Source organism: Entelurus aequoreus, linkage group LG26 (assembly GCF_033978785.1).
Source record: "Entelurus aequoreus isolate RoL-2023_Sb linkage group LG26, RoL_Eaeq_v1.1, whole genome shotgun sequence".
Taxonomy (NCBI): Eukaryota; Metazoa; Chordata; class Actinopteri; order Syngnathiformes; family Syngnathidae; genus Entelurus; species Entelurus aequoreus.
In genome coordinates, this window is record NC_084756.1 from 6766679 (window position 1) to 6793773 (window position 27095).

At 38.6% G+C, this 27095-nt stretch overlaps 1 protein-coding gene across 1 annotated transcript; it reads left to right on the plus strand.

Annotated features, from left to right (window-relative positions):
* Positions 1 to 3353: 3353 nt before the first annotated feature.
* On the plus strand, positions 3354 to 27095 carry LOC133643624 (potassium voltage-gated channel subfamily A member 2). Its single transcript, XM_062038292.1, has 2 exons — positions 3354 to 5256; positions 24876 to 27095. Exon 1 carries the CDS (start codon positions 3555 to 3557, stop codon positions 5034 to 5036), a length of 1482 nt encoding a protein of 493 aa, XP_061894276.1. The 5' UTR covers positions 3354 to 3554; the 3' UTR covers positions 5037 to 5256; positions 24876 to 27095.

Here is a 27095-nt window from a genome sequence, read left to right on the forward strand (position 1 = left end):
AAAGTGTACATTATAAACACAATAATAACATCTAATTAGAAAGTGTAAACTATAAACAAGAATAATTGCATCTAATTAGAAAGTGTACATTAAAAAAAAGAATGATTACATCTAATTAGAAAGTGTACATTATAAACACAAGAATAATTACATCTAATTAGAAAGTGTACATTAAAAAAAGAATAATTACATCTAATTAGAAAGTGTACATTATAAACACAAGAATAATTACATCTAATTAGAAAGTGTACATTATAAACACAAGAATAACATCTAATTAGAAAGTGTAAACTATAAACAAGAATAATTGCATCTAATTAGAAAGTGTACATTATAAACACAATAATAACATCTAATTAGAAAGTGTAAATTATAAACAAGAATAATTACATCTAATTAGAAAGTGTACATTATAAACACAAGAATAATTACATCTAATTAGAAAGTGTACATTATAAACACAAGAATAACATCTAATTAGAAAGTGTAAACTATAAACAAGAATAATTGCATCTAATTAGAAAGTGTACATTATAAACACAATAATAACATCTAATTAGAAAGTGTAAATTATAAACAAGAATAATTGCATCTAATTAGAAAGTGTACATTATAAACACAATAATTACATCTAATTAGAAAGTGTACATTATAAACACAATAATAATTAACAGTGTGAGAGAAACAGTGTTCAGGGAGACAGACAGGAAATGGAACACACCTTCTTCCTGTCACACCTTGATGTCACAACGATGCAGTATTACTTTTGTGGTGAATACATGAAAAAAAACAAATGTTTAAAAATTTAACCTGGACTAAAAGGCGTGTGTACCACTTTAAATGTCAGGAGAAGGTGAGGACAGCAGTCATTTACCTCATCTTCTTTTTTTAATCATGGCTTACCTGCAGTCATTTCTCCACTACCTTTGGATGATATTACGGAGCGTAGATGGTGAAATCCCTAAATTCCTTGCAATAGCTGCTTGAGAAATGTTGTTCTTAAACTGTTCAACAATTTGCTCAGGCATTTGTTGACAAAGTGGTGACCCTCGCCCCATCCTTGTTTGTGAATGACTGAGCATTTCATGGAATCTACTTTTATACCCAATCATGGCACCCACCTGTTCCCAATTTGCCTGTTCACCTGTGGGATGTTCCAAATAAGTCTTTGATGAGCATTCCTCAACTTTCTCACTCTTTTTTGCCACTTGTGCCAGCTTTTTTGAAACATGTTGCAGGCATCAAATTACAAATGACCTAATATTTGCAAAAAATACCAAAGTTTCGCAGTGTGAACATGAAATATCTTGTCTTTGCAGTCTATTCAATTGAATATAAGTTGAAAAGGATTTGTTGTATTCTCTTTTTATTTACCATTTACACAACCTGACAACTTCACTGCTTTTGTACTTTGTATATATATATATATATATATATATATATATATATATATATATATATATATATATATATATATATATATATATATATATATATATATATATATATATATATATATATATATATATATATATATATATATATATATATATATATATATATATATATATAACAAGGCTATGTAGCAGCATTAAGTCATGTTGACTACAATCACAATCTGGTTTACTCAGTAAAGACGAGCCAAACTCTTTTTCCAGCCAAAAGTAGTGTGAAATATGGCCCAGATGCATGCTGGGTAATGGTGAGCAGGAGAGTCTGCTTGGCACCCCTCATATCAGCGCAGTCGCCAACAGAATAAAAGATGGCCGTCATCCCAGCATATTAGTTATTTAGAATATTATCAGCTTCAATCTTTTAGTGCGGACATCTTTTAGTCCATGTTGGGAACTACATCTCTTCTAAACACTCACTATTTGCTATTTACTTCTAAACACTCACTATTTGCTATTTACTTCTAAACACTCACTATTTGCTATTTACTTCTAAACAGCTGCATTTCTGGGTGTTGTTGATAAATGGCTTTGGCTTTGCATAGTAGAGTTTTAACTTGGCCTTACAGATGTAGCGACCAACTGTAGTTACTGACAGTGGTTTTCTGAAGTGTTCCTGAGCCCATGTGGTGATATCCTTTACACACTGATGTGGCTTTTTGATGCAATAGCGCCTGAGGGATCCAAGGTGCGTAATATCATGGCTAACGTGCAGTGATTTCTCCAGATTCTCTGAACCTTTTGATGATATTACGGAGCGTAGATGGTGAAATCCCTAAATTCCTTGCAATAGCTGCTTGAGAAATGTTGTCCTTAAACAATTTGCTCAGGCATTTGTTGACAAAGTGGTGACCCTCGCCCCGTCCTTGTTTGTGAATGACTGAGCATTTCATGGAAGCTGCTTTTATACCCAATCATGGCACCCACCTGTTCCCAATTTGCCTGTTCACCTGTGGGATGTTCCAAATAAGTCTTTGATGAGCATTCCTCAACTTTCTCACTCTTTTTTGCCACTTGTGCCAGCTTTTTTTAAACATGTTGCAGGCATCAAATTCCAAATGAGCTAATATTTGCAAAAAATACCAAAGTTTCTCAGTGTGAACATGAAATATCTTGTCTTTGCAGCCTATTCAATTGAATATAAGTTGAAAAGGATTTGTTGTATTCTCTTTTTATTTACCATTTACACAATTTGACAACTTTACTGCTTGTATATAGAAACACCTTCATGTTCCACAGTGTATATAGAAACACCTTCATGTTCCACAGTGTATATAAAAACACCTTCATGTTCCACAGTGGTCTCCTCCTCCAAAAAGCATCTCTCCATGACGATCTACCTTCATTGTGCTGATCTCAGCACCTTTTTGCAGCCTCCACCCCTTTTATTGTCTGATCCTCCTCCTCCTCCTCCTCCTCCTCCTCCTCCTCCCCTTCATCGCCATCATCATCATCATCAGCCCGTGCTGCCAGCAGGAAGGAGGGGGGCACAGCGAGGACACACCCGCCCGCGCACCGTGCCTGAAAGCGGTGCAAACGGCGCGGATGCGGCAGCCGGCGGACATCATGAGGTGATCCTGATCTTTTTCTATTTTTTTTTCTACTTGGCGAGGAGCTCCATGGCTGCAGGTACGTGTCTTCTTCCATCTGACGCATGTCTCCCTCAGCCGCCTCCTCAGCCTTCCTCCCCCAGCTGCTGTTTCCTTCGGCTCTTCAATTATTTACGTCTCGTTTTCAATATTTCAGCAACACAAGCGGCGCCTTTTGAAGGCGCAACGCTCATTGTTGTAAAGGTGTGGAGCCGCACTCCACGCTGCATGCCGGCTTCATGCATGGCTTCACCGCCAGGAAGGGGAAGCCTGTCCTTCATGTCCAGGAGTCCGCCGCAGTGGCGGCTGCAGTGAAGTCATTGGCATGCAGGGCAGCAGCGGAGATGTTCCTGCTTTTATTTCTCCTGCAGGAAGTGTCGAGTTGCCGCTCTCAAGTTGACCTGACCTACTTCTGTCCTATGCAGTCCCGCCCTGAGAGGACACCGGACCATCCTACGCCCCCGCCCTGCAGCACCCGGACTCCCCCGAAAGGTGCAGGCCCCGCCCCCGCAGCATGACCGTGGCCACGGGCGACCCCTCCGACGAAGCGGCGGCACACCCGCTGGACTACGACCCGGAGACCGACCACGAGTGCTGCGAGAGGGTGGTCATCAACATCTCGGGGCTGCGCTTCGAGACCCAGCTGAAGACCCTCTCGCAGTTCCCCGACACCCTGCTGGGGGACCCCAAAAAGAGGATGCGGTATTTCGACCCGCTGAGGAACGAGTACTTTTTCGACAGGAACAGACCCAGCTTCGACGCCATTTTGTATTACTACCAGTCCGGGGGCCGGCTGAGGCGGCCGGTCAACGTCACGCTGGACATCTTCTCGGAGGAGATCCGCTTCTACGAGCTGGGCGACGAGGCCATCGAGATGTTTCGGGAAGACGAGGGCTTCATCAAGGAGGAGGAGCGCCCTCTTCCCGACAACGAGTTCCAGAGACAGGTTTGGCTGCTTTTCGAGTACCCGGAGAGCTCCGGTCCGGCTAGGATTATCGCCATCATCTCCGTCATGGTCATCCTCATATCCATCGTCAGCTTCTGCCTGGAGACCCTCCCCGTCTTCCGCAACGATGAAGACGGGATGCACAAGTCTCACGCCGAGATCTTTTCCCCGGAGACCAACACCACCGTCATCAGATACACCTCCACCTACTTCACCGACCCTTTCTTCATCCTGGAGACGCTCTGCATCATCTGGTTCTCCTTTGAGTTCCTGGTGCGCTTCTTCGCCTGCCCCAGCAAAGCAGGCTTCTTTGGAAACCTCATGAACATCATCGACGTGGTGGCCATCATCCCGTACTTCATCACGCTGGGCACGGAGCTGGCCGACAGTCCGGACGACGGCCAAGCGGGTCAGCAGGCCATGTCTTTGGCCATCCTCAGGGTCATCCGCCTGGTGCGGGTGTTCCGCATTTTCAAACTCTCCCGTCACTCCAAGGGGCTTCAGATCCTGGGCCAGACCCTCAAAGCTAGCATGAGAGAGCTGGGCCTGCTCATCTTCTTCCTCTTCATCGGCGTCATCCTCTTCTCCAGCGCCGTGTTCTTCGCCGAGGCCGACGAGCCGCAGTCTCAGTTCGAGAGCATCCCGGAAGCCTTCTGGTGGGCCGTGGTGTCCATGACCACGGTGGGCTACGGGGACATGGTTCCCACCACCATCGGCGGCAAGATCGTGGGCTCCTTGTGCGCCATCGCCGGCGTGCTGACCATCGCCCTGCCCGTGCCCGTCATCGTGTCCAACTTCAACTACTTCTACCACCGCGAGACGGAGGGCGAGGAGCAGGCGCAGTACCTCAACGCACCCAAAGCCGACTCGTCCGAGGAGCTGAAGAAGAGCCGCAGCGGCTCCACCGTCAGCAAGTCGGACTACATGGAGATCCAGGAGGCCGTCAATAACAGCAACGAGGACCTCGGCGAGGAGAACCTGAAGACGGCCAACTGCACGCTGGCCAACACAAACTACGTCAACATCACCAAGATGCTGACGGACGTGTAGTCCTGGGCAAGAACCAGGCACAGGAACTCTGAAGGATCTTTGCATGGAGTTCATTTTTTCTAAGAAGAATATTCATGCCAATAATAATACTACTAATAATAATAATAGCGCACAAGAAAAGAAGAAAGAAGTCCGCACTTTAGTCGCTTCAGCCCTCACTTCCCAGGGTGCACTGCTCTGCACAACAACACACCCTCAGGTGCAAGTCCATCGGCACCAGGTGGTTCCACACCTTTCTCACCTTTCACTTAATGTTCACCACGGAGGACAACTTGAATGTTTCTTCTCTGGCACTTGGAGCCACAGACTCGTGATGCATGTTGGTAGTGCCGCCTACAGGCTCTATGCGGTACAACAAGCTGGGCACACGCATTCTAGAAAAGATAGTCTAGTGAAAATGTTTGGGCCAAAATCTATGCATGTTCAAAAAAAAAAAAAAAAAACACCAGATCTTTTTTTTTTTAACATATTTTTAATGTAAAAAATGTACTTGAAAATGATGTATGCAAATCTAGAAAAGTACTCACAAACTGCAAACCTCCAAGCCAAATCCTTTAAAACCGTCCTGAATCCAGACCCTTATCTTCTAGATCAGGGGTGTCCAAACTTCCACTTTCCACTGAGGGCCGCACACGAAAAAATTAAAGCACGTGGGGGACATTTTGATATTTTTCATTTTCAAACCATAACAAAATATATGCATTTTTTATTTATTTTACCTTTAGGGGTCCCGGGGACCATAAAGGGTCTCAGTCATTAAAATTATTTATTTTTTTAAATTATTTAACGCTTACAGTAAATCTCTATATCAACTTCAAGTTGATATGAAGTAATACAAATTAAAAAAAATGTTTTATGGCTTTTCTGTCAAAAAACAACTTAGTTTTTTTATAGTAAAACTGAAATATGCAGTATTTAGTAATTAGAGCCCTAAAAGATCAATAATGCAGGACACCATTGATTTTAATTATTTCATATTTTTGAGTAATCACAGTGAAAAGATAAATAAAAAATCACTAAATATATTTGGGATCCTAAAGGTGGCCCACTCATAAAGTGATACATTTTCATTAGGTTTTTCTTTTACTTTCAACACTTAAGTTACGAGATCAACTTCAGATATATCTGTCCATTTTATGCTGGAACTATTATTTTGTTTGTTTTATGCGCTTTTGTCAAAGAAAACTTTGATGTCTTTATATGGCTACCACACAATAAATGCAATATTTACCACATAAAACATTTTAAAGTGAAATATTTGAAGTAATTGGAGCCCTGAGAATAATTCATTATAACATGGTTTTTTGTCATTCTTTTTTTTTTTTTTGAGCAATGGCAAAAAAAGAAAAATGAAGAAAGACAAAAGAAGAAAAAAACAGCCTGCATGGCAGCTTTTGTGTCAACTTTTTCTCGTTAGATTTCACCTCATTCCACTTTTTTTAATGTTCTTTTTTATTCTTACAATAGTATACCAGAATGTGTGTTGGGCCGGTAAACAATTAGCTGTGGGCCGCAAATGGCCACCGGGCCGCACTTTGGACACCCCTGCTCTAGATCCTGTTTAATCCTACTTTGCCTGTGACTTTTTCAGTTATGTTGCTAGAAAAAGGCGGCTAAAGGGAACATGTCCCAGTTTTTGTCCCCTGCACTGTTTAACCTCATCCAATGTAGGCGAGTCAAACACTAGAGCCAGGCGGAAAAAACGCTTGTCAGGCCACGCTTGTCCCTTTAGCCCACAAGATCTGTGATTGGCTTTTTGGCGCCGCTGACTAGAGATTAGAGCGAGTCAGGAGCAAGTTAGCCAAATAAAAAAGAAGAAGAGCGTAGTGCTCCCACACTGCCTCCTACAGGTTCTACGCAGTACAACAAGCTGGGCACCCGCTGTACGCATTCTAGAAATGATAGAAAATGTTTGGGCCAAAATCTATGCATGTTAAAAGATCTGTTTTTTTAAGTGTAAAAAATGTACTTGAAAATAATGTATGCAAATCTAGAAAAGTACTCGCAAACTGCAAAAACAATCCAGACGGTCATCCAGATCAATTGTTGCCATTTCCTGTTTCCTCCTTCCTACTTTGCCTGGAACTTTCTGAGTTATGCTGCTAGAAAGGCTGCTAAAGTGCACCTTCGACAAGGGAACATGTCCCACTGGTTAACCTTATCCAATGGAGGCAAGTCAAACACTAGAGGCAGGCGGAAAACACCCTCTCAGGCCACGCTTGTCCCTTTGGACCGCCCACAGGATCTTTGATTGGCTTTTCGGCACCGCCGACTAGAGATTAGAGCCAGTCAGGAGCAAGTTAGACAAGTAAAAAAGAAGAAGAGTCTAGTGCTCCCACACTGCCGCCTACAGGCTGCTACACGCTACAACAATCTGGGTGCGTTCTAAAAAAGATAGTCTATTGAAAATGTTTGGGCCAAAATCTAACCTTGATGGGGAAATGTAGAATCCTTTTAGAGCTTTTATGACTGTTTTATGTGCATGGAGCTATAATGCAAACTAGCTGTGGTCGTCCACACATTTCTCTCTGTACTGTGTACTTTTTTAACGTACTCACTGTAGCACACACTGTAGTATACACTGTAGTACTCACTGTAGTACTCACTGTAGTACCCACTGTAGTACACACTGTAGTACTCACTGTAGTACACACTGTAGTACACACTGTAGTACTCACTGTAGTACACACTGTAGTACTCACTGTAGCACACACTGTAGTACACACTGTAGTACTCACTGTAGTACACACTGTAGTACACACTGTAGTACTCACTGTAGAACACACTGTAGTACACACTGTAGTAGTACTCACTGTAGTACACACTGTAGTACTCACTGTAGTACTCACTGTAGTACACACTGTAGCACACACTGTTGTACTCACTGTAGTACCCACTGTAGTACACACTGTAGTACTCACTGTAGTACACACTGTAGTACACACTGTAGTACTCACTGTAGTACACACTGTAGTACTCACTGTAGCACACACTGTAGTACACACTGTAGTACTCACTGTAGTACACACTGTAGTACACACTATAGTACTCACTGTAGAACATACTGTAGTACACACTGTAGTAGTACTCACTGTAGTACACACTGTAGTACTCACTGTAGTACTCACTGTAGTACACACTGTAGTACTCACTGTAGTACACACTGTAGCACACACTGTTGTACTCACTGTAGTACACAGTGTAGTACTCACTGTAGTACTCACTGTAGTACACACTGTAGTACTCACTGTAGAACACACTGTAGCACACACTGTAGTACTCACTGTAGTACACACTGTAGTACACACTGTAGTACACACTGTAGTACACAATGTAGCACACAGTGTAGTACACAATGTAGCACACAGTGTAGTACACACTGTAGTACACACTGTAGTACACACTGTAGTACACAGTGTAGTACAGGCCATATGTCCACATTGAATAACCAAACAATGAGGACACAAACGTTATTATAGCTCCATAGCTACATGCTAACGTAACACTCACATTTTAGCAGCATCATGCTAGGCCATTAACGTCAGATCCATACGTTGATATTACATTGATATTGCATTGATATTACATTGATATTGCATTGATATTACATTAATATTACATTGATATTGCATTGATATTACATTGATATTACATTGATATTGCATTGATAATACATTGATATTACATTTATGTTACATTGATATTACATTGATGTTACATTGATTTACATTGATGTTACATTGATGTTACATTGATATTACATTGATGTTACATTGATATTACATTGATGCTACATTTATATTACATTGATATTACATTGATGTTACATTGATATTACATTGATGTTACATTGATATTACATTGATGTTACATTGATTTACATTGATATTACATTGATATTACATTGATGTTACATTGATATTACATTGATGTTACATTGATATTACATTGATGTTACATTGATTTACATTGATGTTACATTGATATTACATTGATATTACATTGATGTTACATTGATATTACATTGATGTTACATTGATATTACATTGATGTTACATTGATTTACATTGATATTACATTGATATTACATTGATGTTACATTGATATTACATTGATGTTACATTGATATTACATTGATGTTACATTGATTTACATTGATGTTACATTGATATTACATTGATATTACATTGATATTGATATTACATTGATGTTACATTGATATTACATTGATATTACATTGATGTTACATTGATATTACATTGATGTTACATTGATATTACATTGATATTACATTGATATTACATTGATGTTACATTGATATTACATTGATATTACATTGATGTTACATTGATTTACATTGATATTACATTAATGTTACATTGATATTACATTGATATTACATTGATATTACATTGATGTTACATTGATATTACATTGATATTACATTGATGTTACATTGATATTACATTGATATTACATTGATGTTACATTGATATTACATTGATATTACATTGATGTTACATTGATATTACATTGATGTTACATTGATATTACATTGATATTACATTGATGTTACATTGATTTACATTGATGTTACATTGATATTACATTGATATTACGTTGATGTTACATTGATGTTACATTGATGTTACATTGATATTACATTGATGTTACATTGATATTACATTGATATTACATTGATGTTACATTGATTTACATTGATGTTACATTGATATTACATTGATATTACGTTGATGTTACATTGATGTTACATTGATGTTACATTGATATTACATTGATGTTACATTGATATTACATTGATATTACATTGATGTTACATTGATTTACATTGATATTACATTGATATTACATTGATATTACATTGATGTTACATTGATATTACATTGATATTACATTCTTCTTCTTTTTCTATATTTTATACACTTTTGCTCCAACAAAACCCTCAGAAGTCAAATATTTTTAAGTGAAGTAGTTGTAGTTGTAGTTGAAGTAGTTGGAAGTTGACAACAACATTGCTTTGGATTCAGTATCATTCTTTTGGGATTGACTGTTAAAAAAAAACGACATTAGAAAATCCTTGGATCATAAAAGTGTTAAAAGTAAGTCATACATGATTATTAGTTTTTATTGTTTTATTTCAATGCTTCAATCTATCAATTTCAGATCCATGCATTGATGTTACCTTTTTGTTGGGGTTTTTCATGTTTTTGTATGTGTGATACACTTTTGGTAAACAAAATCCTCATAAGTCAAATATTTCCTTAAAGGGGAAGTGCACTTTTTGGGGGGGAATTTGAGCTATTATTCATAATCTTTATGAGAGACAAGAACACATTTGTAGTTTTGATTTTATTTGATGTATTCCAACTTGTAATCAGCTCATTCTAGGAGGCTAGCAAGGGTGCTAAAGTGTTGCCTCAAAATCACTGGAGAAAGCAGCAACAATACTGAAGCTGAATATTAACTATGAGCAATGTTATTATTAGATGAGCTGATTAACTATGAGCAATATTGTTATTAGATGAGCTGAATATTAACTATGAGCAATATTGTTAGTAGATGAGCTGAATATTAACTATGAGCAATATTGTTAGTAGATGAGCTGAATATTAACTAAGAGCAATATTGTTAATAGATGAGCTGAATATTAACTATGAGCAATATTGTTATTACAAGTGCTGACGCAGACAAACTATTTTTAGCGTGGCTGTGACGACAGAGCGCTAACTAGCTTGCATCTTCATCACCTCTAATTGAATCATAGATTATAAATCATGCCTCTCACCTGGATAGTAGCAGTGAAAAGTTGTTCATCTGTGACATGCGACCGATGCTCGATGACGGCGAGAAAAGCCTTGAAAAGGATTATTATGAATTTATATGAGTTTGATGTAAAGGGGAAGATATAAACATCCCATCAGGCTTTATCCCAGTGAGAGCAGACATTGTACAGTAAGTGATGGTTGTATTTCTTCTCTCACAATAAGCAATACTTCAATAAGGAGATATAATGCATGTTAAAACATTGTGCTTGTCTCACATGAGATATAATTAATGTTAAAACATTGTGATTGTCTCACATGAGATATCATTCATGTTAAAGCATTGTGATTGTCTCACATGAGATATGATTAATGTTAAAACATTGTGATTGTCTCACATGAGATATAATTAATGTTAAAACATTGTGATTGTCTCACATGAGATACAAATAATGTTAAAACATTATGATTGTCTCACATGAGATATAATTCATGTTAAAACAATGTGATTGTCTCCCATGAGATATAATTCATGTTAAAACATTGTGATTGTCTCACATGAGATATAATTCATGTTAAAACATTGTGATTATCTCACATGAGATATAATTCATGTTAAAACATTGTGATTGTCTCACATGGGATATAATTCATGTTAAAACATTGTGATTGTCTCACATGAGATATAATTCATGTTAAAACATTGTGATTGTCTCACATGGGATATAATTCATGTTAAAACATTGTGATTGTCTCACATAAGATATAATTAATGTTCAAGCATTGTGATTGTCAAAGATAAACAACCTTTAGTTCCCCTTTAAACATTTTGAAGGGCATGAAAACAATTTGGAATCTTTTTTGTTGTTGTTGACATCTCTCAGATGTGCGTCCTGCAGCAACATGTCAACAACATGTGAGGTGTAAATGTTGAGCAGCTTTAAAGAAGTCAAAAGTCTCATCTCGTTCCATCAAAAATGCTTTTAAAGAGGTCTGTTTAAAAAAAAAAAGATTTGCGCAAAGAAAGTAAAAAAAGTTTTTAAAAGATGAAGGACTTGTTAAGATGTAACATGAACTTAGTGAAGTAGTAAAATGAACTTAGTGAAGATGTAACATGAACTTGGTGAAGATGTAACATGAACTTAGTGAAGATGAAACATGAATTCAGTGGAGATGTAACATGAACTTGGTGAAGATGTAACATGAACTTGGTGGAGATGTAATATGGACTTAGTGAAGATGTAACATGAACTTGGTGGAGATGTAACATGAACTTGGTGAAGATGTAACATGAACTTGGTGGAGATGTAACATAAACTTGGTGGAGATTTAAAATAAACTTAGTGAAGATGTAACATGAACTTGGTGGAGATGTAACATGAACTTGGTGAAGATGTAACATGAACTTGGTGGAAATGTAACATGAACTTAGTGAAGATGTAACATGAACTTAGTGAAGATGTAACATGAATTTGGTGGAGATGTAACACGAACTTGGTGAAGATGTAACATGAACTTGGTGGAGATGTAACATGAACTTAGTGAAGACGTAACATGAACTTGGTGGAGATGCAACATGAACTTGGTGAAGATGTAACATGAACTTAGTGAAGATGTAACATGAACTTGGTGGAGATGTAACATGAACTTGGTGAAGATGTAACATGAACTTGTTGGAGATGTAACATGAACTTAGTGAAGATGTAACATGATCTTAGTGAAGATGTAACATGAATTTGGTGGAGATGTAACATGAACTTGGTGAAGATGTAACATGAACTTGGTGGAGATGTAACATGAACTTAGTGAGGACGTAACATGAACTTGGTGGAGATGTAACATGAACTTGGTGAAGATGTAACATGAACTTGGTGGAGATGTAACATGAACTTGGTGGAGATTTAAAATTAACTTAGTGAAGATGTAACATAAACTTGGTGGAGATGTAACATGAACTTGGTGAAGATGTAACATGAACTTGGTGAAGATGGAACATGAACTTAGTGAAGATGTAACATGAATTTGGTGGAGATGTAACATGAACTTGGTGGGGATGTAACATGAACTTGGTGGAGATGTAACATGAACTTGGTGGAGATGTAACATGAACTTGGTGAAGATGTAACATGAACTTGGTGAAGATGTAACATGAACTTAGTGAAGATGTAACATGAACTTGGTGAAGATGTAACATGAACTTGGTGGAGATGTAACATGAACTTAGTGAAGACGTAACATGAACTTGGTGGAGATGTAACATGAACTTGGTGGAGATGTAACATGAACTTGGTGAAGATGTAACATGAACTTAGTGAAGATGTAACATGAACTTGGTGGAGATGTAACATGAACTTGGTGAAGATGTAACATGAACTTGGTGAAGATGTAACATGAACTTAGTGAAGATGTAACATGAATTTGGTGGAGATTTAACATGAACTTAGTGAAGACGTAACATGAACTTGGAGATGTAACATGAACTTAGTGAAGACGTAACATGAACTTGGTGGGGATGTAACATGAACTTGGTGGAGATGTAACATGAACTTGGTGAAGATGTAACATGAACTTGGTGGAGATGTAACATGAACTTAGTGAAGATGTAACATGAACTTAGTGAAGATGTAACATGAATTTGGTGGAGATGTAACATGAACTTGGTGAAGATGTAACATGAACTTGGTGGAGATGTAACATGAACTTAGTGAGGACGTAACATGAACTTGGTGGAGATGTAACATGAACTTGGTGAAGATGTAACATGAACTTGGTGGAGATGTAACATGAACTTGGTGAAGATGTAACATGAACTTAGTGAAGATGCAACGTAAACTTGGTGGAGATGTAACATGAACTTGGTGAAGATGTAACATGAACTTGGTGAAGATGTAACATGAACTTAGTGAAGATGTAACATGAATTTGGTGGAGATGTAACATGAACTTAGTGAAGACGTAACATGAACTTGGTGGAGATGTAACATGAACTTAGTGAAGACGTAACATGAACTTGGTGGGGATGTAACATGAACTTGGTGGAGATGTAACATGAACTTGGTGAAGATGTAACATGAACTTGGTGGAGATGTAACATGAACTTAGTGAAGATGTAACATGAACTTAGTGAAGATGTAACATGAACTTGGTGAAGATCTATTATGAACTTGGTGAAGATGTAACATGAACTTGGTGGAGATGTAAAATGAACTTAGTGAAGATGTAACATGAACTTGGTGGAGATGTAACATGAACTTGGTGAAGATGTAACATGAACTTGGTGGAGATGTAAAATGAACTTAGTGAAAATGTAAGATGTAACATGAACTTGGTGGAGATGTAACATGAACTTGGTGGAGATGTAAAATGAATTTAGTGAAGATGTAACATGAACTTAGTGAAGATGTAACATGAATTTGGTGGAGATGTAACATGAACTAGGTGAAGATGTAACATGAACTTGGTGGAGATGTAACATGAACTTAGTGAAGACGTAACATGAACTTGGTGGAGATGTAACATGAACTTGGTGAAGATGTAACATGAACTTGGTGGAGATGTAAAATGAACTTAGTGAAGATGTAACATGAACTTAGTAAAGATGTAACATGAACTTGGTGGAGATGTAACATGAACTTAGTGAAGATGTAACATGAACTTAGTAAAGATGTAACATGAACTTGGTGGAGATGTAACATGAACTTAGTGAAGATGTAACATGAACTTGGTGGAGATGTGAAATGAACTTAGTGAAAATGTAACATGAACTTGGTGGAGATGTAACATGAACTTGGTGGAGATGTAACATGAACTTGGTGAAGATGTAACATGAACTTGGTGAAGATGTAACATGAACAAGTCCTGGTGTGTCATAGAAGGAAAACAAGAATGTTGTGAGAGGACAGAAAAGTCAGCGTTTGTTCCCCTGAGGGTAAAGTAAGATGTGTAGCGAAGCCCAAGAAAGGAGGATGTGTAGTTAAAAACAAACACAAGTTAACAAGTGAGGGAGAAGATCCAGTTTGACTCGTCTTTAGGACTCAGATCCAGTTTGACTCCTCTTTAGGACTCAGATCAACTTGTCCAACATGTTTTATCACCATTAGCATTAGCATTAGCATTAGTTTTAGCATTCGCCACCACATGTCTTCAATTTGTTCTTATGTTTTTATGTTGAACAAGACTTGCAGGGGATGGTCTAGGACCGGACTAGGACTGGTTTAGGACGTGGTCTAAGACTGGGCTAGGACTGGTCTAAGACTGGGCTAAGACTGGGCTAGGACTGGTCTAAGCCTGGTTTAGAACTGGTCTAGGACTGGTTTAGGACTGGGCTAGGACGGGTCTAAGACTGGGCTAGGACTGGGCTAGGACTGGGCTAGGACTTGTCTAGGACTGGTCTAGGACCAAGCAGGAAGAGTTTCAGAGGTGCTTCAACTTCCCACTGAGCTCAAAGTATCCCTAGTTCAAATCCATGTTCCCTTTTTAAATGAAAATGTCATTAATCAGTGCATACACCCAAAAAACACCACGATTTTTTTTTTTTAAAGATATTTTTACATGTCAAAAATGTACTTGAAAATAATGTATGCAAATGTAGAAAAGTACTGTAAAACTGCAAACCTCTAGCAGGCCTAACCCTTTAAAACAATCCTGAATCCGGATCAGCCCCAAAATACATTGACTTGTTCCTAATCCAACGTTTGCCATGTCCTGTGTACTCTGTCCTACTTTGTGTACTCCTTCCTACTTTGTCTACTCTGTCCTACTTTGTGTACTCTGTCCTACTTTGTGTACTCTGTCCTACTTTGTGTACTCCTTCCTACTTTGTGTACTCTGTCCTACTTTGTGTACTCTGTCCTACTTTGTGTACTCCTTCCTACTTTGTGTACTCTGTCCTACTTTGTGTACTCTGTCCTACTTCGTGTACTCCTTCCTACTTTGTGTACTCTGTCCTACTTTGTGTACTCCTTCCTACTTTGTGTACTCTGTCCTACTTTGTGTACTCCGTCCTACTTTGTGTACTCTGTCCTACTTTGTGTACTCCGTCCTACTTTGTGTACTCTGTCCTACTTTGCCTGGAACTTCATATGGCCCCATTGGTCACGGTTTACCTGACACAGGAAACGTGACAAGTCAGGGGGGGGTGCACTACCCGCTTTAGCCGGCAGATGGCAGTAGAGTATTGAATATCTTGTCATGTGTTTTGACCACAGCTGCTATGTAGAGTGGTGCTTTCCATCATTTTCAGCAGACTGCATTGCAAAATGATTAACCCCACCCCCTTCCACTCATGCGTGACACATGTGGCCGCATGAACCCCTCCCCCAATCCCTGTCAGTTTTTATTGATCAACTTGTTCAATAGGCTAAAGGGTAGCATGGGGGTTAAAAGCGTTAGCATGGTGGTAAAAATGTTAGCTTGGTGATAAAAATGTTAGCATGGTGGTAAACATTTTAGCATGGTGGTAAAAAGGTTAGAATTGTGGTAAAAATGTTAGCTTGGTGATAAAAATTTTAGCATGGTGGTAAAAATTTTAGCATGGTGGTAAAAAGGTTAGAATTGTGGTAAAAATGTTAGCTTGGTGATAAAAAATTTAGCATGGTGGTAAAAAGGTTAGAATGGTGATAAAAATGTTAGCATGGCGGTAAAAATGTTAGCTTGGTGGTAAAAATGTTAGCATGGTGGTAAAAATGTTAGCTTGGTGATAAAAATGTTAGCATGGTGGTAAAAAGGTTAGAATGGTGATAAAAATGTTAGCATGGCGGTAAAAATGTTAGCATGGTGGTAAAAATGTTAGCTTGGTAATACAAATTTTAGCATGGTGGTAAAAAGGTTTGAATGGTGATAAAAATGTTAGCATGGCGGTAAAAATGTTAGCTTGGTGATAAAAATGTTAGCACGGTGATAAAAATGTTAGCTTGGTGATAAAAATTTTTAGCATGGTGGTAAAAAGGTTAGAATGGTGATAAAAATGTTAACATGGCGGTGAAAATGTTAGCATGGTGGTAAAAATGTGAGCATTATGGTAAAAAGGTTAGCATGGTGATAAAAAAGTTAGCATGGTGGTAAAAATGTTAGCATGGTGGTAAAAAGGTTAGCATTGTGGTAAAAAGGTTAGCATGGTGATAAAAATGTTAGCATGGTGGTTAAAAACTTTAGCATGGTGGTAAAAATGTTAGCATGGTGGTAAAAATGTTAGCATGGTGGTAAAAAGGTTAGCATTGTGGTAAAAAGGTTAGCACGGTGATAAAAATGTTAGCATGGTGGTTAAAACATTAGCATGGTGGTTAAAAGGTTAGCATGGTGATAAAAACGTTAGCATGGCGGTAAAAATGTTAGCTTGGGGATAAAAATGTTAACATGATGGTGAAAACGTTTGCATGGTGTTAAAAATGTTAGCATGGTAAAAAGGTAAGCACGGTGGTCAAAAGGTTCTGGACTGGTCCTTGTGCACCAGTGAAATACTGAACTGAGATGGTGGGTCAGTACAAGGTGGACTGGGATGAAGGTGGACTGGGATGGTGGGTCAGTAGAAGGTGGACTGTGATGGTGGGTCAGGAAAAGGTGGACTGGGATGGTGGGTCATGAGAAGATGGACTGGGATGGTGGGTCTGTACACATGGACTGGGATGGTGGGTCAGTAGAAGGTGGACTGGGATGGTGGGTCAGGAGAAGGTAGACTGGGAGGGTGGGTCAGTAGCTGATGGACTTGGATGGTGGGTCAGTATAAGGTGGACTGGGATAGGGGGTCAGTAGAAGGTGGACTGGGATGGTGGGTCAGTAGAAGGTGGACTGGGATGGTGGGTCACTAGATGATGGACTGGGATGGTGGGTCAGGAGAAGGTGGACTGGGATGGTGGGTCAGTAGAAGGTGGACTGGGATGGTGGGTCAGGAAAAGGTGGTCTGGGATGGTGGGTCAGTTGAAGGTGGACTTGGATGGTGGGTTAGTAGACGGTGGACTGGGATGGTGGGTCAGTAGTTGATGGACTGAGATGGTGGGTTAGTAGATGATGGACTGGGATGGTGGGTTAGTAGACGGTGGACTGGGATGGTGGGTTAGTAGACGGTGGACTGGGATGGTGGGTTAGTAGACGGTGGACTGAGATGGTGGGTTAGTAGATGATGGACTGGGATGGTGGGTTAGTAGACGGTGGACTGGGATGGTGGGTCAGTAGATGATGGACTGAGATGGTGGGTTAGTAGATGATGGACTGGGATGGTGGGTTAATAGACGGTGGACTGGGATGGTGGGTCAGTAGATGATGGACTGGGATGGTGGGTTAGTAGACGGTGGATTGGGATGGTGGGTTAGTAGAAGATGGACTGGGATGGTGGGTTAGTAGACGGTGGACTGGGATGGTAGGTTAGTAGATGATGGACTGGGATGGTGGGTTAGTAGAAGGTGGACTGGGATGAAGGTGGACTGGGATCAAGGTGGACTGGGATGGTGGACTGGGATGAAGTTAGACTGGGATGGTGTACTGGGATGAAGGTGGACTGGGATGAAGGTGGACTGGGATGGTGGACTGGGATGAAGGTGGATTGGGAGGATGGTGGACTGGGATGGTGTACTGGGATAAAGGTGGACTGGGATGGTGGACTGGGATGGTGGACTGGGATAAAGATGGACTGGGATGGTGGACTGGGATGAAGGTGGACTGGGATGAAGGTGGACTGGGATGGTGGACTGGGATGGTGGACTGGGATGGTGGGTCAGTAGATGATGGACTGAGATGGTGGGTTAGTAGATGATGGACTGGGATGGTGGGTTAATAGACGGTGGACTGGGATGGTGGGTCAGTAGATGATGGACTGGGATGGTGGGTTAGTAGACGGTGGATTGGGATGGTGGGTTAGTAGAAGATGGACTGGGATGGTGGGTTAGTAGACGGTGGACTGGGATGGTAGGTTAGTAGATGATGGACTGGGATGGTGGGTTAGTAGAAGGTGGACTGGGATGAAGGTGGACTGGGATCAAGGTGGACTGGGATGGTGGACTGGGATGAAGTTAGACTGGGATGGTGTACTGGGATGAAGGTGGACTGGGATGAAGGTGGACTGGGATGGTGGACTGGGATGAAGGTGGATTGGGAGGATGGTGGACTGGGATGGTGTACTGGGATAAAGGTGGACTGGGATGGTGGACTGGGATGGTGGACTGGGATAAAGATGGACTGGGATGGTGGACTGGGATGAAGGTGGACTGGGATGAAGGTGGACTGGGATGGTGGACTGGGATGGTGGACTGGGATGAAGGTGGATTGGGATGAAGGTGGACTGGGATGGTGGACTGGGATGGTGGACTGGGATGAAGGTGGATTGGGATTAAGGTGGACTGGGATAAAGGTGGACTGGGATAAAGGTGGACTGGGATAAAGGTGGACTGGGATGGTGGACTGGGATGGTGGACTGGGATGAAGGTGGATTGGGATTAAGGTGGACTGGGATAAAGGTGGCCTGGGATGGTGGACTGGGATAAAGGTGGCCTGGGATGGTGGACTGGGATGGTGGACTGGGATGCTACAGTGTGTGCTCAGCTTCAGGTTGTCCACAACTCACTAGAACAACAGAGTGTAATAATGCTGGCCAAATAGTGAGTGTTTAGAAGTAAATAGCAAATAGTGAGTGTTTAGAAGTAAATAGCAAATAGTGAGTGTTTAGAAGTAAATAGCAAATAGTGAGTGTTTAGAAGTAAATAGCAAATAGTGAGTGTTTAGAAGTAAATAGCAAATAGTGAGTGTTTAGAAGTAAATAGCAAATAGTGAGTGTTCAGAAGTAAATAGCAAATAGTGAGTGTTTAGAAGAGATGTAGTTCCCAACATGGACTAAAAGATGTCCGCACTAAAAGATTGAAGCTGATAATATTCTAAATAACTAATATGCTGGGATGACGGCCATCTTTTATTCTGTTGGCGACTGCGCTGATATGAGGGGTGCCAAGCAGACTCTCCTGCTCGCCATTACCCAGCATGCATCTGGGCCATATTTCACACTACTTTTGGCTGGAAAAAGAGTTTGGCTCGTCTTTACTGAGTAAACCAGATTGTGATTGTAGTCAACATGACTTAATGCTGCTACATAGCCTTGTTATATATATATATATATATATATATATATATATATATATATATATATATATATATATATATATATATATATATATATATATATATATATATATATATATATATATATATACACACAAAGTACAAAAGCAGTGAAGTTGTCAGGTTGTGTAAATGGTAAATAAAAAGAGAATACAACAAATCCTTTTCAATTTATATTCAATTGAATAGACTGCAAAGACAAGATATTTCATGTTCACACTCAGAAACTTCTTTTTTTTTGCAAATAATCATGAACTTAGAATTTAATGGCAGCAACACATTGCAAAAAAGGCATGTTTACCAGTGTGTTACATGGCCTTTCCCTTTATCAACACTCAGTAAAGGTTTGGGAACTGAGGAGGCACATTTTTGAAGTGGAATTATTTCCCATTCTTGCTTGATGTACAGCTTAAGTTGTTCAACAGTCTCCCTTCTCATATTTTAGCCTTCACACATTTTCAATGTCTGGACTACAGGCAGGCCAGTCTAGTACCCGCACTCTTTTACTATGAAGCCACGTTGATGTAACACGTGGCTTGGCATTGTCTTGCTGAAATAAGCAGGGGCGTCCATGATAACGTTGCTTGGATGGCAACATATGTTGCTCCAAAAGCTGTATGTACCTTTCAGCATTAATGGTGCCTTCACAGATGTGTAAGTTACCCATGTCTTGGGCACTAATACACCCCCATACCGTCACACATGCTGCCTTTTACACTTTCACCCTAGAACAGTCCGGATGGTTCTTTTCCTCTTTGGTCCGGAGGACACGACGTCCACAGTTTCCAAAATCAATTTGAAATGTAGACTCGTCAGACCACAGAACACTTTTCCACTTTGTATCAGTCCATGTTAGATGAGCTCAGGCCCAGCGAAGCCGACGGCGTTTCTGGGTGTTGTTGATAAACGTTTTTCGCCTTGCATAGGAGAGTTTTAACTTGCACTTACAGATGTAGCGACCAACTGTAGTTACTGACAGTGGGTTTCTGAAGTGTTCCTGAGCCCATGTGGTGATATCCTTTACACACTGATGTTGCTTGTTGATGCAGTACAGCCTGAGGGATGGAAGGTCACGGGCTTAGCTGCTTACGTGCAGTGATTTCTCCAGATTCTCTGAACCCTTTGATGATATTACGGAGCGTAGATGGTGAAATCCCTAAATTCCTTGCAATAGCTGGTTGAGAAAGGTTTTTCTTAAACTGTTCAACAATTTGCTCACGCATTTGTTGACAAAGTGGTGACCCTCGCCCCATCCTTGTTTGTGAATGACTGAGCATTTCATGGAATCTACTTTTATACCCAATCATGGCACCCACCTGTTCCCAATTTGCCTGTTCACCTGTGAGATGTTCCAAATAAGTGTTTGATGAGCATTCCTCAACTTTATCAGTATTTATTGCCAGCTTTCCCAACTTCTTTGTCACGTGTTGCTGGCAGCAAATTCTAAAGTTAATGATTATTTGCACACACAAAAATGTTTATCAGTTTGAACATCAAATATGTTGTCAGGGACGGCGTGGCGAAGTTGGTAGAGTGGCTGTGCCAGCAATCGGAGTGTTGCTGGTTACTGGGGTTCAATTCCCACCTTCTACCTTCCTAGTCACGTCCGTTGTGTCCTTGGGCAAGACACTTCACCCTTTGCCTCTGATGGCTGCTGGTTAGCGCCTTGCATGGCAGCTCCCTCCATCAGTGTGTGAAAGGGTAAATGTGGAAATACTGTCAAAGCGCTTTGAGTACCTTGAAGGTAGAAAAGCGCTATACAAGTATAACCCATTTATCATTTATTTATTTATCTTTGTAGCATATTCAACTGAATATGGGTTGAAAATGATTTGCAAATCATTGTATTCCGTTTATATTTACATCTAACACAATTTCCCAACTCATGTGGAAACGGGGTTTGTATATATATATATATATATATATATATATATATATATATATATATATATATATATATATATATATATATATAAAATTAAACATATAAGGCCCCCAAAAGTGCTGCCAAAAAATATGTTTGTCAGCTGTGGTCGGTGTAATAAACTTTTCCACCACTTGTGGCAGTAATGACAATATCAAACAAACAGAAGAAGTCTGTAGCCAAAGTCATGAATAAGTTTCTTGAGCGCAAAACATATGACTAAAGTGCTGAATCTGTATTTTAATTTGCACTTAAATTGTATTGTTTATCTGAGAAAGAACATCACTTACAAGAAAATGAATCATTTGAGGAAGTAACACAAGCTGACTCGTCAGTTACATCTACAACATCTGAGATGACAAGTTGTCATGTCAAGTCTTTTTGGGAAGTTTGTTGAAGAAAAATCACCATAAAAGACGTGGAAATGCTTTATCCGGTCACAATTGCACAGGAAACATCTAGAAACATCCCAGTTGTTAACCTTATCCAATGGAGGCAAGTCAAACACTAGTGCCAGGCGGAAAACAACATAGAAGCCGCTAAAAAAAACCTGTACATTTTGCCATGAAAATGCTTTATTTGGTCACAATTGCACAGGAAACGTCTGAAAATATCAGTTTTTTTAATGACATCTTACTAAATTCTCTTGTATAAATGTCCTCATGTATTTACACTTTAAAATATGTTTGGGGGGGGGGACAGTGAATTTTTTTTATTTATGAGTGTGAGAAAGGTGATCTCGTGGGAACAATAAAAAATAAAAAAAAGAGGCATTAAAATGAAAATGCTGAGTCCTGCACAAAGATGGCCGACAAGCCGGGCCAATAAAACAAAACATTCTGACATTTTAATGAAATCTTACTAATTCTCTCATACCTTCATTTGATCTTTGTTGTGTTTAAATGAGACATAACTTGGTTAACTATCTGCACCAAACACTAAATGCTTTCAGTCCTCACAACTAGGGTTCTATGCTATACCGGTTCTAGTATAGTATACTATACTGGTACTAGTATAGCATACCGGTATTAGTATAGTATACTGGTACTAGTATAGTATACCAGTACTAGTATAGTATACTGGTACTAGTATAGTATACCGGTACTAAGGAATCAAAAACGGTACTATAGAAGTACCGCTTCCCTATTTATTCATTTTTTTAACGGGCATGACGGTGCGTCTTCATGACATTGCTGGTTTTAGGAGCAGAGGAGCATGTTGGGCAGCGCACACACACAGAGTACTTACAAGCAGACACAGTGTGTAGACAGAAAAGGGAGAAAGGACGCATATTGGTGTTAAAAGTAAAGATAAAGTGTTTTAGCTCCTTCTAAATCACTAACCCTGGCCTCCATAGCGACAAATAAAGTATGTTTCCTACAAGTAGCATTATCACTGGAGGAGGAGGCTAAACATGCTTCACTACACACCGTAGCTCACCGGCGTCACAATGTAAACAAATGCCATGGGTGGATCCACACCTGACATCTACTGTAATGATACCAAGGTGTTTATGCATAATTCATGGTGCATATGTTTTTAACGGGGTAAAAAAACAGATTGAAAAAGGTTGACTATGCATGCAAACACTTTTCTTTAGAAGGATCTTTTCTAATTTAACACCTCGGCCAAATCGCTGTAGCAGGGATACAAAATGTTGACTGTTTTTTTTTTTTTTGTGCATCTTGTTTGTCATGGATCATTGTTGTTCAAGGAAAAACAAGGCCAGCAACACCCGCGTCCTAATAATCATTTGAATACTAACTACCAAACACAGGAAAATGTCTTCTGAGTGTGTGATTGTCAACAGGAAGTGAAAATGTGTGGGCAACCATTATAATAATTTGCTTTATTTTAGTTTTTTGTTTTTTTGTTTTTAAAGATCTATAATAAATAAAACAATTAAAAAATGGGTGGGCAACCATTACAATAAAAAATGTGTATTGCTTAATTTTTTATTTTTTTTTAATAAAAAATATATATAATAAATAAAGCAATAAAAAATGAAAAATGTGTGGGCAACCAGTATAATAAAATCATTGTATTGCTTTATTTGTTGTTGTTGTTGTTGTTGTTGTTGTTGTTGTTGTTGTTGTTGTTGTTGTTGTTGTTGTTGTTGTTGTTGTTGTTGTTTTAAATATACATTTAAAAAAATACATATAATAAATAAAGCAATTTTTTTTTTAAAAGGGGTGTGGGCAACCATTTTTTAAATCTATGTATGTATCTTTAAAAATAAATAAATAGATAAATAGAATAAATAAAGCAATACAAAAATGTAAGAAATGTGTGGGTGGCAACCATTATAATAAAAACATTTTATTGCTTTATTTATGTGGTTTTTTGGGTTTTTTTTAAATAAAAATAAATAAATTCATGTCATAAATAAAGCAATAAAAAAAATTTAAAAAAATGTGTGGGCAACCATTATAATACATGTTTTATTGCTTTACTTATTCATTTATTATTAAATAAAAATTAAAATAAATAAATAAAGCAATAAAAATAAAATGTGTGGGCAACCATTATACTATTTTTTATTGCTTTATTTATTTTTTAAAATAAATGAATAAAATAAAAAATAAAGCAATAAAAAATATTATAACTGTTGCCCACACATTTTTTTATGTTGTTAATGCTTTATTTATTTTCCTATGATACTGTATTGAGCCTTTGATTTATTTTGTACAATTTTCCCTTTTGTCTATTATTTGTGCACTTTCATTGTTGATTTAATGTTATGTCAGTTGATTGACCACAGCTGTGACCATTTAAGGGCATCACTTCCTGTCATCTGTGTTGGGTAGTTTGTATTCAAGTTATCAGACGGTAGTTTGTGTTAAAATGATCAGAGGACACGGGTGTTGCTGGCCTCGCTTTGTCCTGAAGTGCACCTCTTTGTTTTTGTTTTACGAAGTTGTTTGGAGAGTGCGTCTTTTTCCTGTATTTTGATTATTGTTTTCCTTTTTGTTGGGATTGAATAACAACATCATGATAATAATAATAATAATAACAACATCATGGCCACCAGCAAAGGAACTCAGTGAGGAGGAACATCTATGCATCGCTATGTGAGAGACTATTAAACTTCACAACAACAACAATGGAACATATTTACTGTGCACGAATGACAACAACAACAATGACAACAATAACAACAATGGAGTATATTTACTGTGCACAAAGGACAACAACAACAATGACAACAATAACAACAATGGAGTATATTTACTGTGCATAAAGGACAACAACAACAATGACAACAATAACAACAATGGAGTATATTTACTGTGCACAAAGGACAACAACAACAATGACAACAATAACAACAATGGAGTATATTTACTGTGCACAAAGGACAACAATAACAACAATAACAAAAATGGAGTACAGTTACTGTGCACAAAGGACAACAACAACAATGACAACAATAACAACAATGGAGTATATTTACTGTGCACAAAGGACAACAACAACAATGACAACAATAACAACAATGGAGTATATTTACTGTGCACAAAGGACAACAACAATGACACAATAGCAACAATGGAGTATATTTACTGTGCACAAAGGACAACAATGACAACAATAACAACAATGGAGTATATTTACTGTGTACAAAAGACAACAACAACAATGACAACAATAATGACAATGGAGTATATTTACTGTGCACAAAGGACAACAACAACAATGACAACAATAACAACAATGGAGTATATTTACTGTGCACAAAGGACAACAACAACAATGACAATAATAACAACAATGGAGTATATTTACTGTGCACAAAGGACAACAACAACCATGACACAATAGCAACAATGGAGTATATTTACTGTGCACAAAGGACAACAACAATAATGACAACAATAACAACAATGGAGCATATTTACTGTGCACAAAGGACAACAACAACAATGACAACAATAACAACAATGGAGTATATTTACTGTGCACAAAGGACAACAAGAACAATGACTACAATAACAACAATGGAGCATATTTACTGTGCACAAAGGACAACAACAACAATGACAACAATAACAACAATGGAGCATATTTACAGTGCACAAAGGACAACAATGACAACAATAACAACAATGGAGCATATTTACTGTGGACTAAGGACAACAACAACAATGACAACAATAACAACAATGGAGTATATTTACTGTGCACAAAGGACAACCAGAACAATGACTACAATAACAACAATGGAGCATATTTACTGTGCACAAAGGACAACAACAACAATGACAACAACAATGACAACAATAACAACAATGGAGCATATTTACTGTGCACAAAGGACAACAACAACAATGACAATAATAACAACAATGGAGCACATTTACTGTGCACTAAGGACAACAACAACAATGACAACAATAACAACAATGGAGTATAAAAGGACAACAACAACAATGGAACACAACGGTGGTGTGACATCTGAAACAAAGCTGGAAGAAGAAAGAGTTAGCAATATTGAATGTAAAGTTGTGTTAGATTGACGTGCATGCCGACACTGCAGGGGACAATATGCAATATGTATGCATGCAGAAAGAATGTGTGATCATGTGACCTTCACTGAAACTCAATGTCACCTCACTGAGACGCCTCCATCAGTCATGATGGCCTTGTTCTTTCTGTGAAATGAAGATGTGTACATACAGTATGCTGTAGGAGGGGAGCAGATGTAGTATTTGACTCTCCATGTAGTCTTACCTGCACTTTACAAGGACAATCTATGGACCTGCAAGGACTTGGCATGTTTGCTTCCGTTAAAAGGAACCGCTGTGTGTCTTTTAGTGAGGAGCACCACATGAGCACCACCATGTTGTATGAGATAACATGTTGTATGAGATAGCAATGTTTTATGAGATAACATGTTGTATGAGATAGCAATGTTATATGAGATAACATGTTGTATGAGATAACAATGTTATATGTTATATGAGATAACATGTTGTATGAGATAACAATGTTGTTTGTTATATGAGATAACATGTTGTATGAGATAACAATGTTATATGTTATATGAGATAACATGTTGTATGAGATAACAATGCTATATGAGATGACATGTTGTATGAGATAACAATGTTATATGAGATAACATGTTGTATGAGATAACAATGTTATATGAGATAACATGTTGTATGAGATAACATGTTGTATGAGATAACAATGTTATATGTTATATGAGATAACATGTTGTATGAGATAACAATCACGCCAATAATCA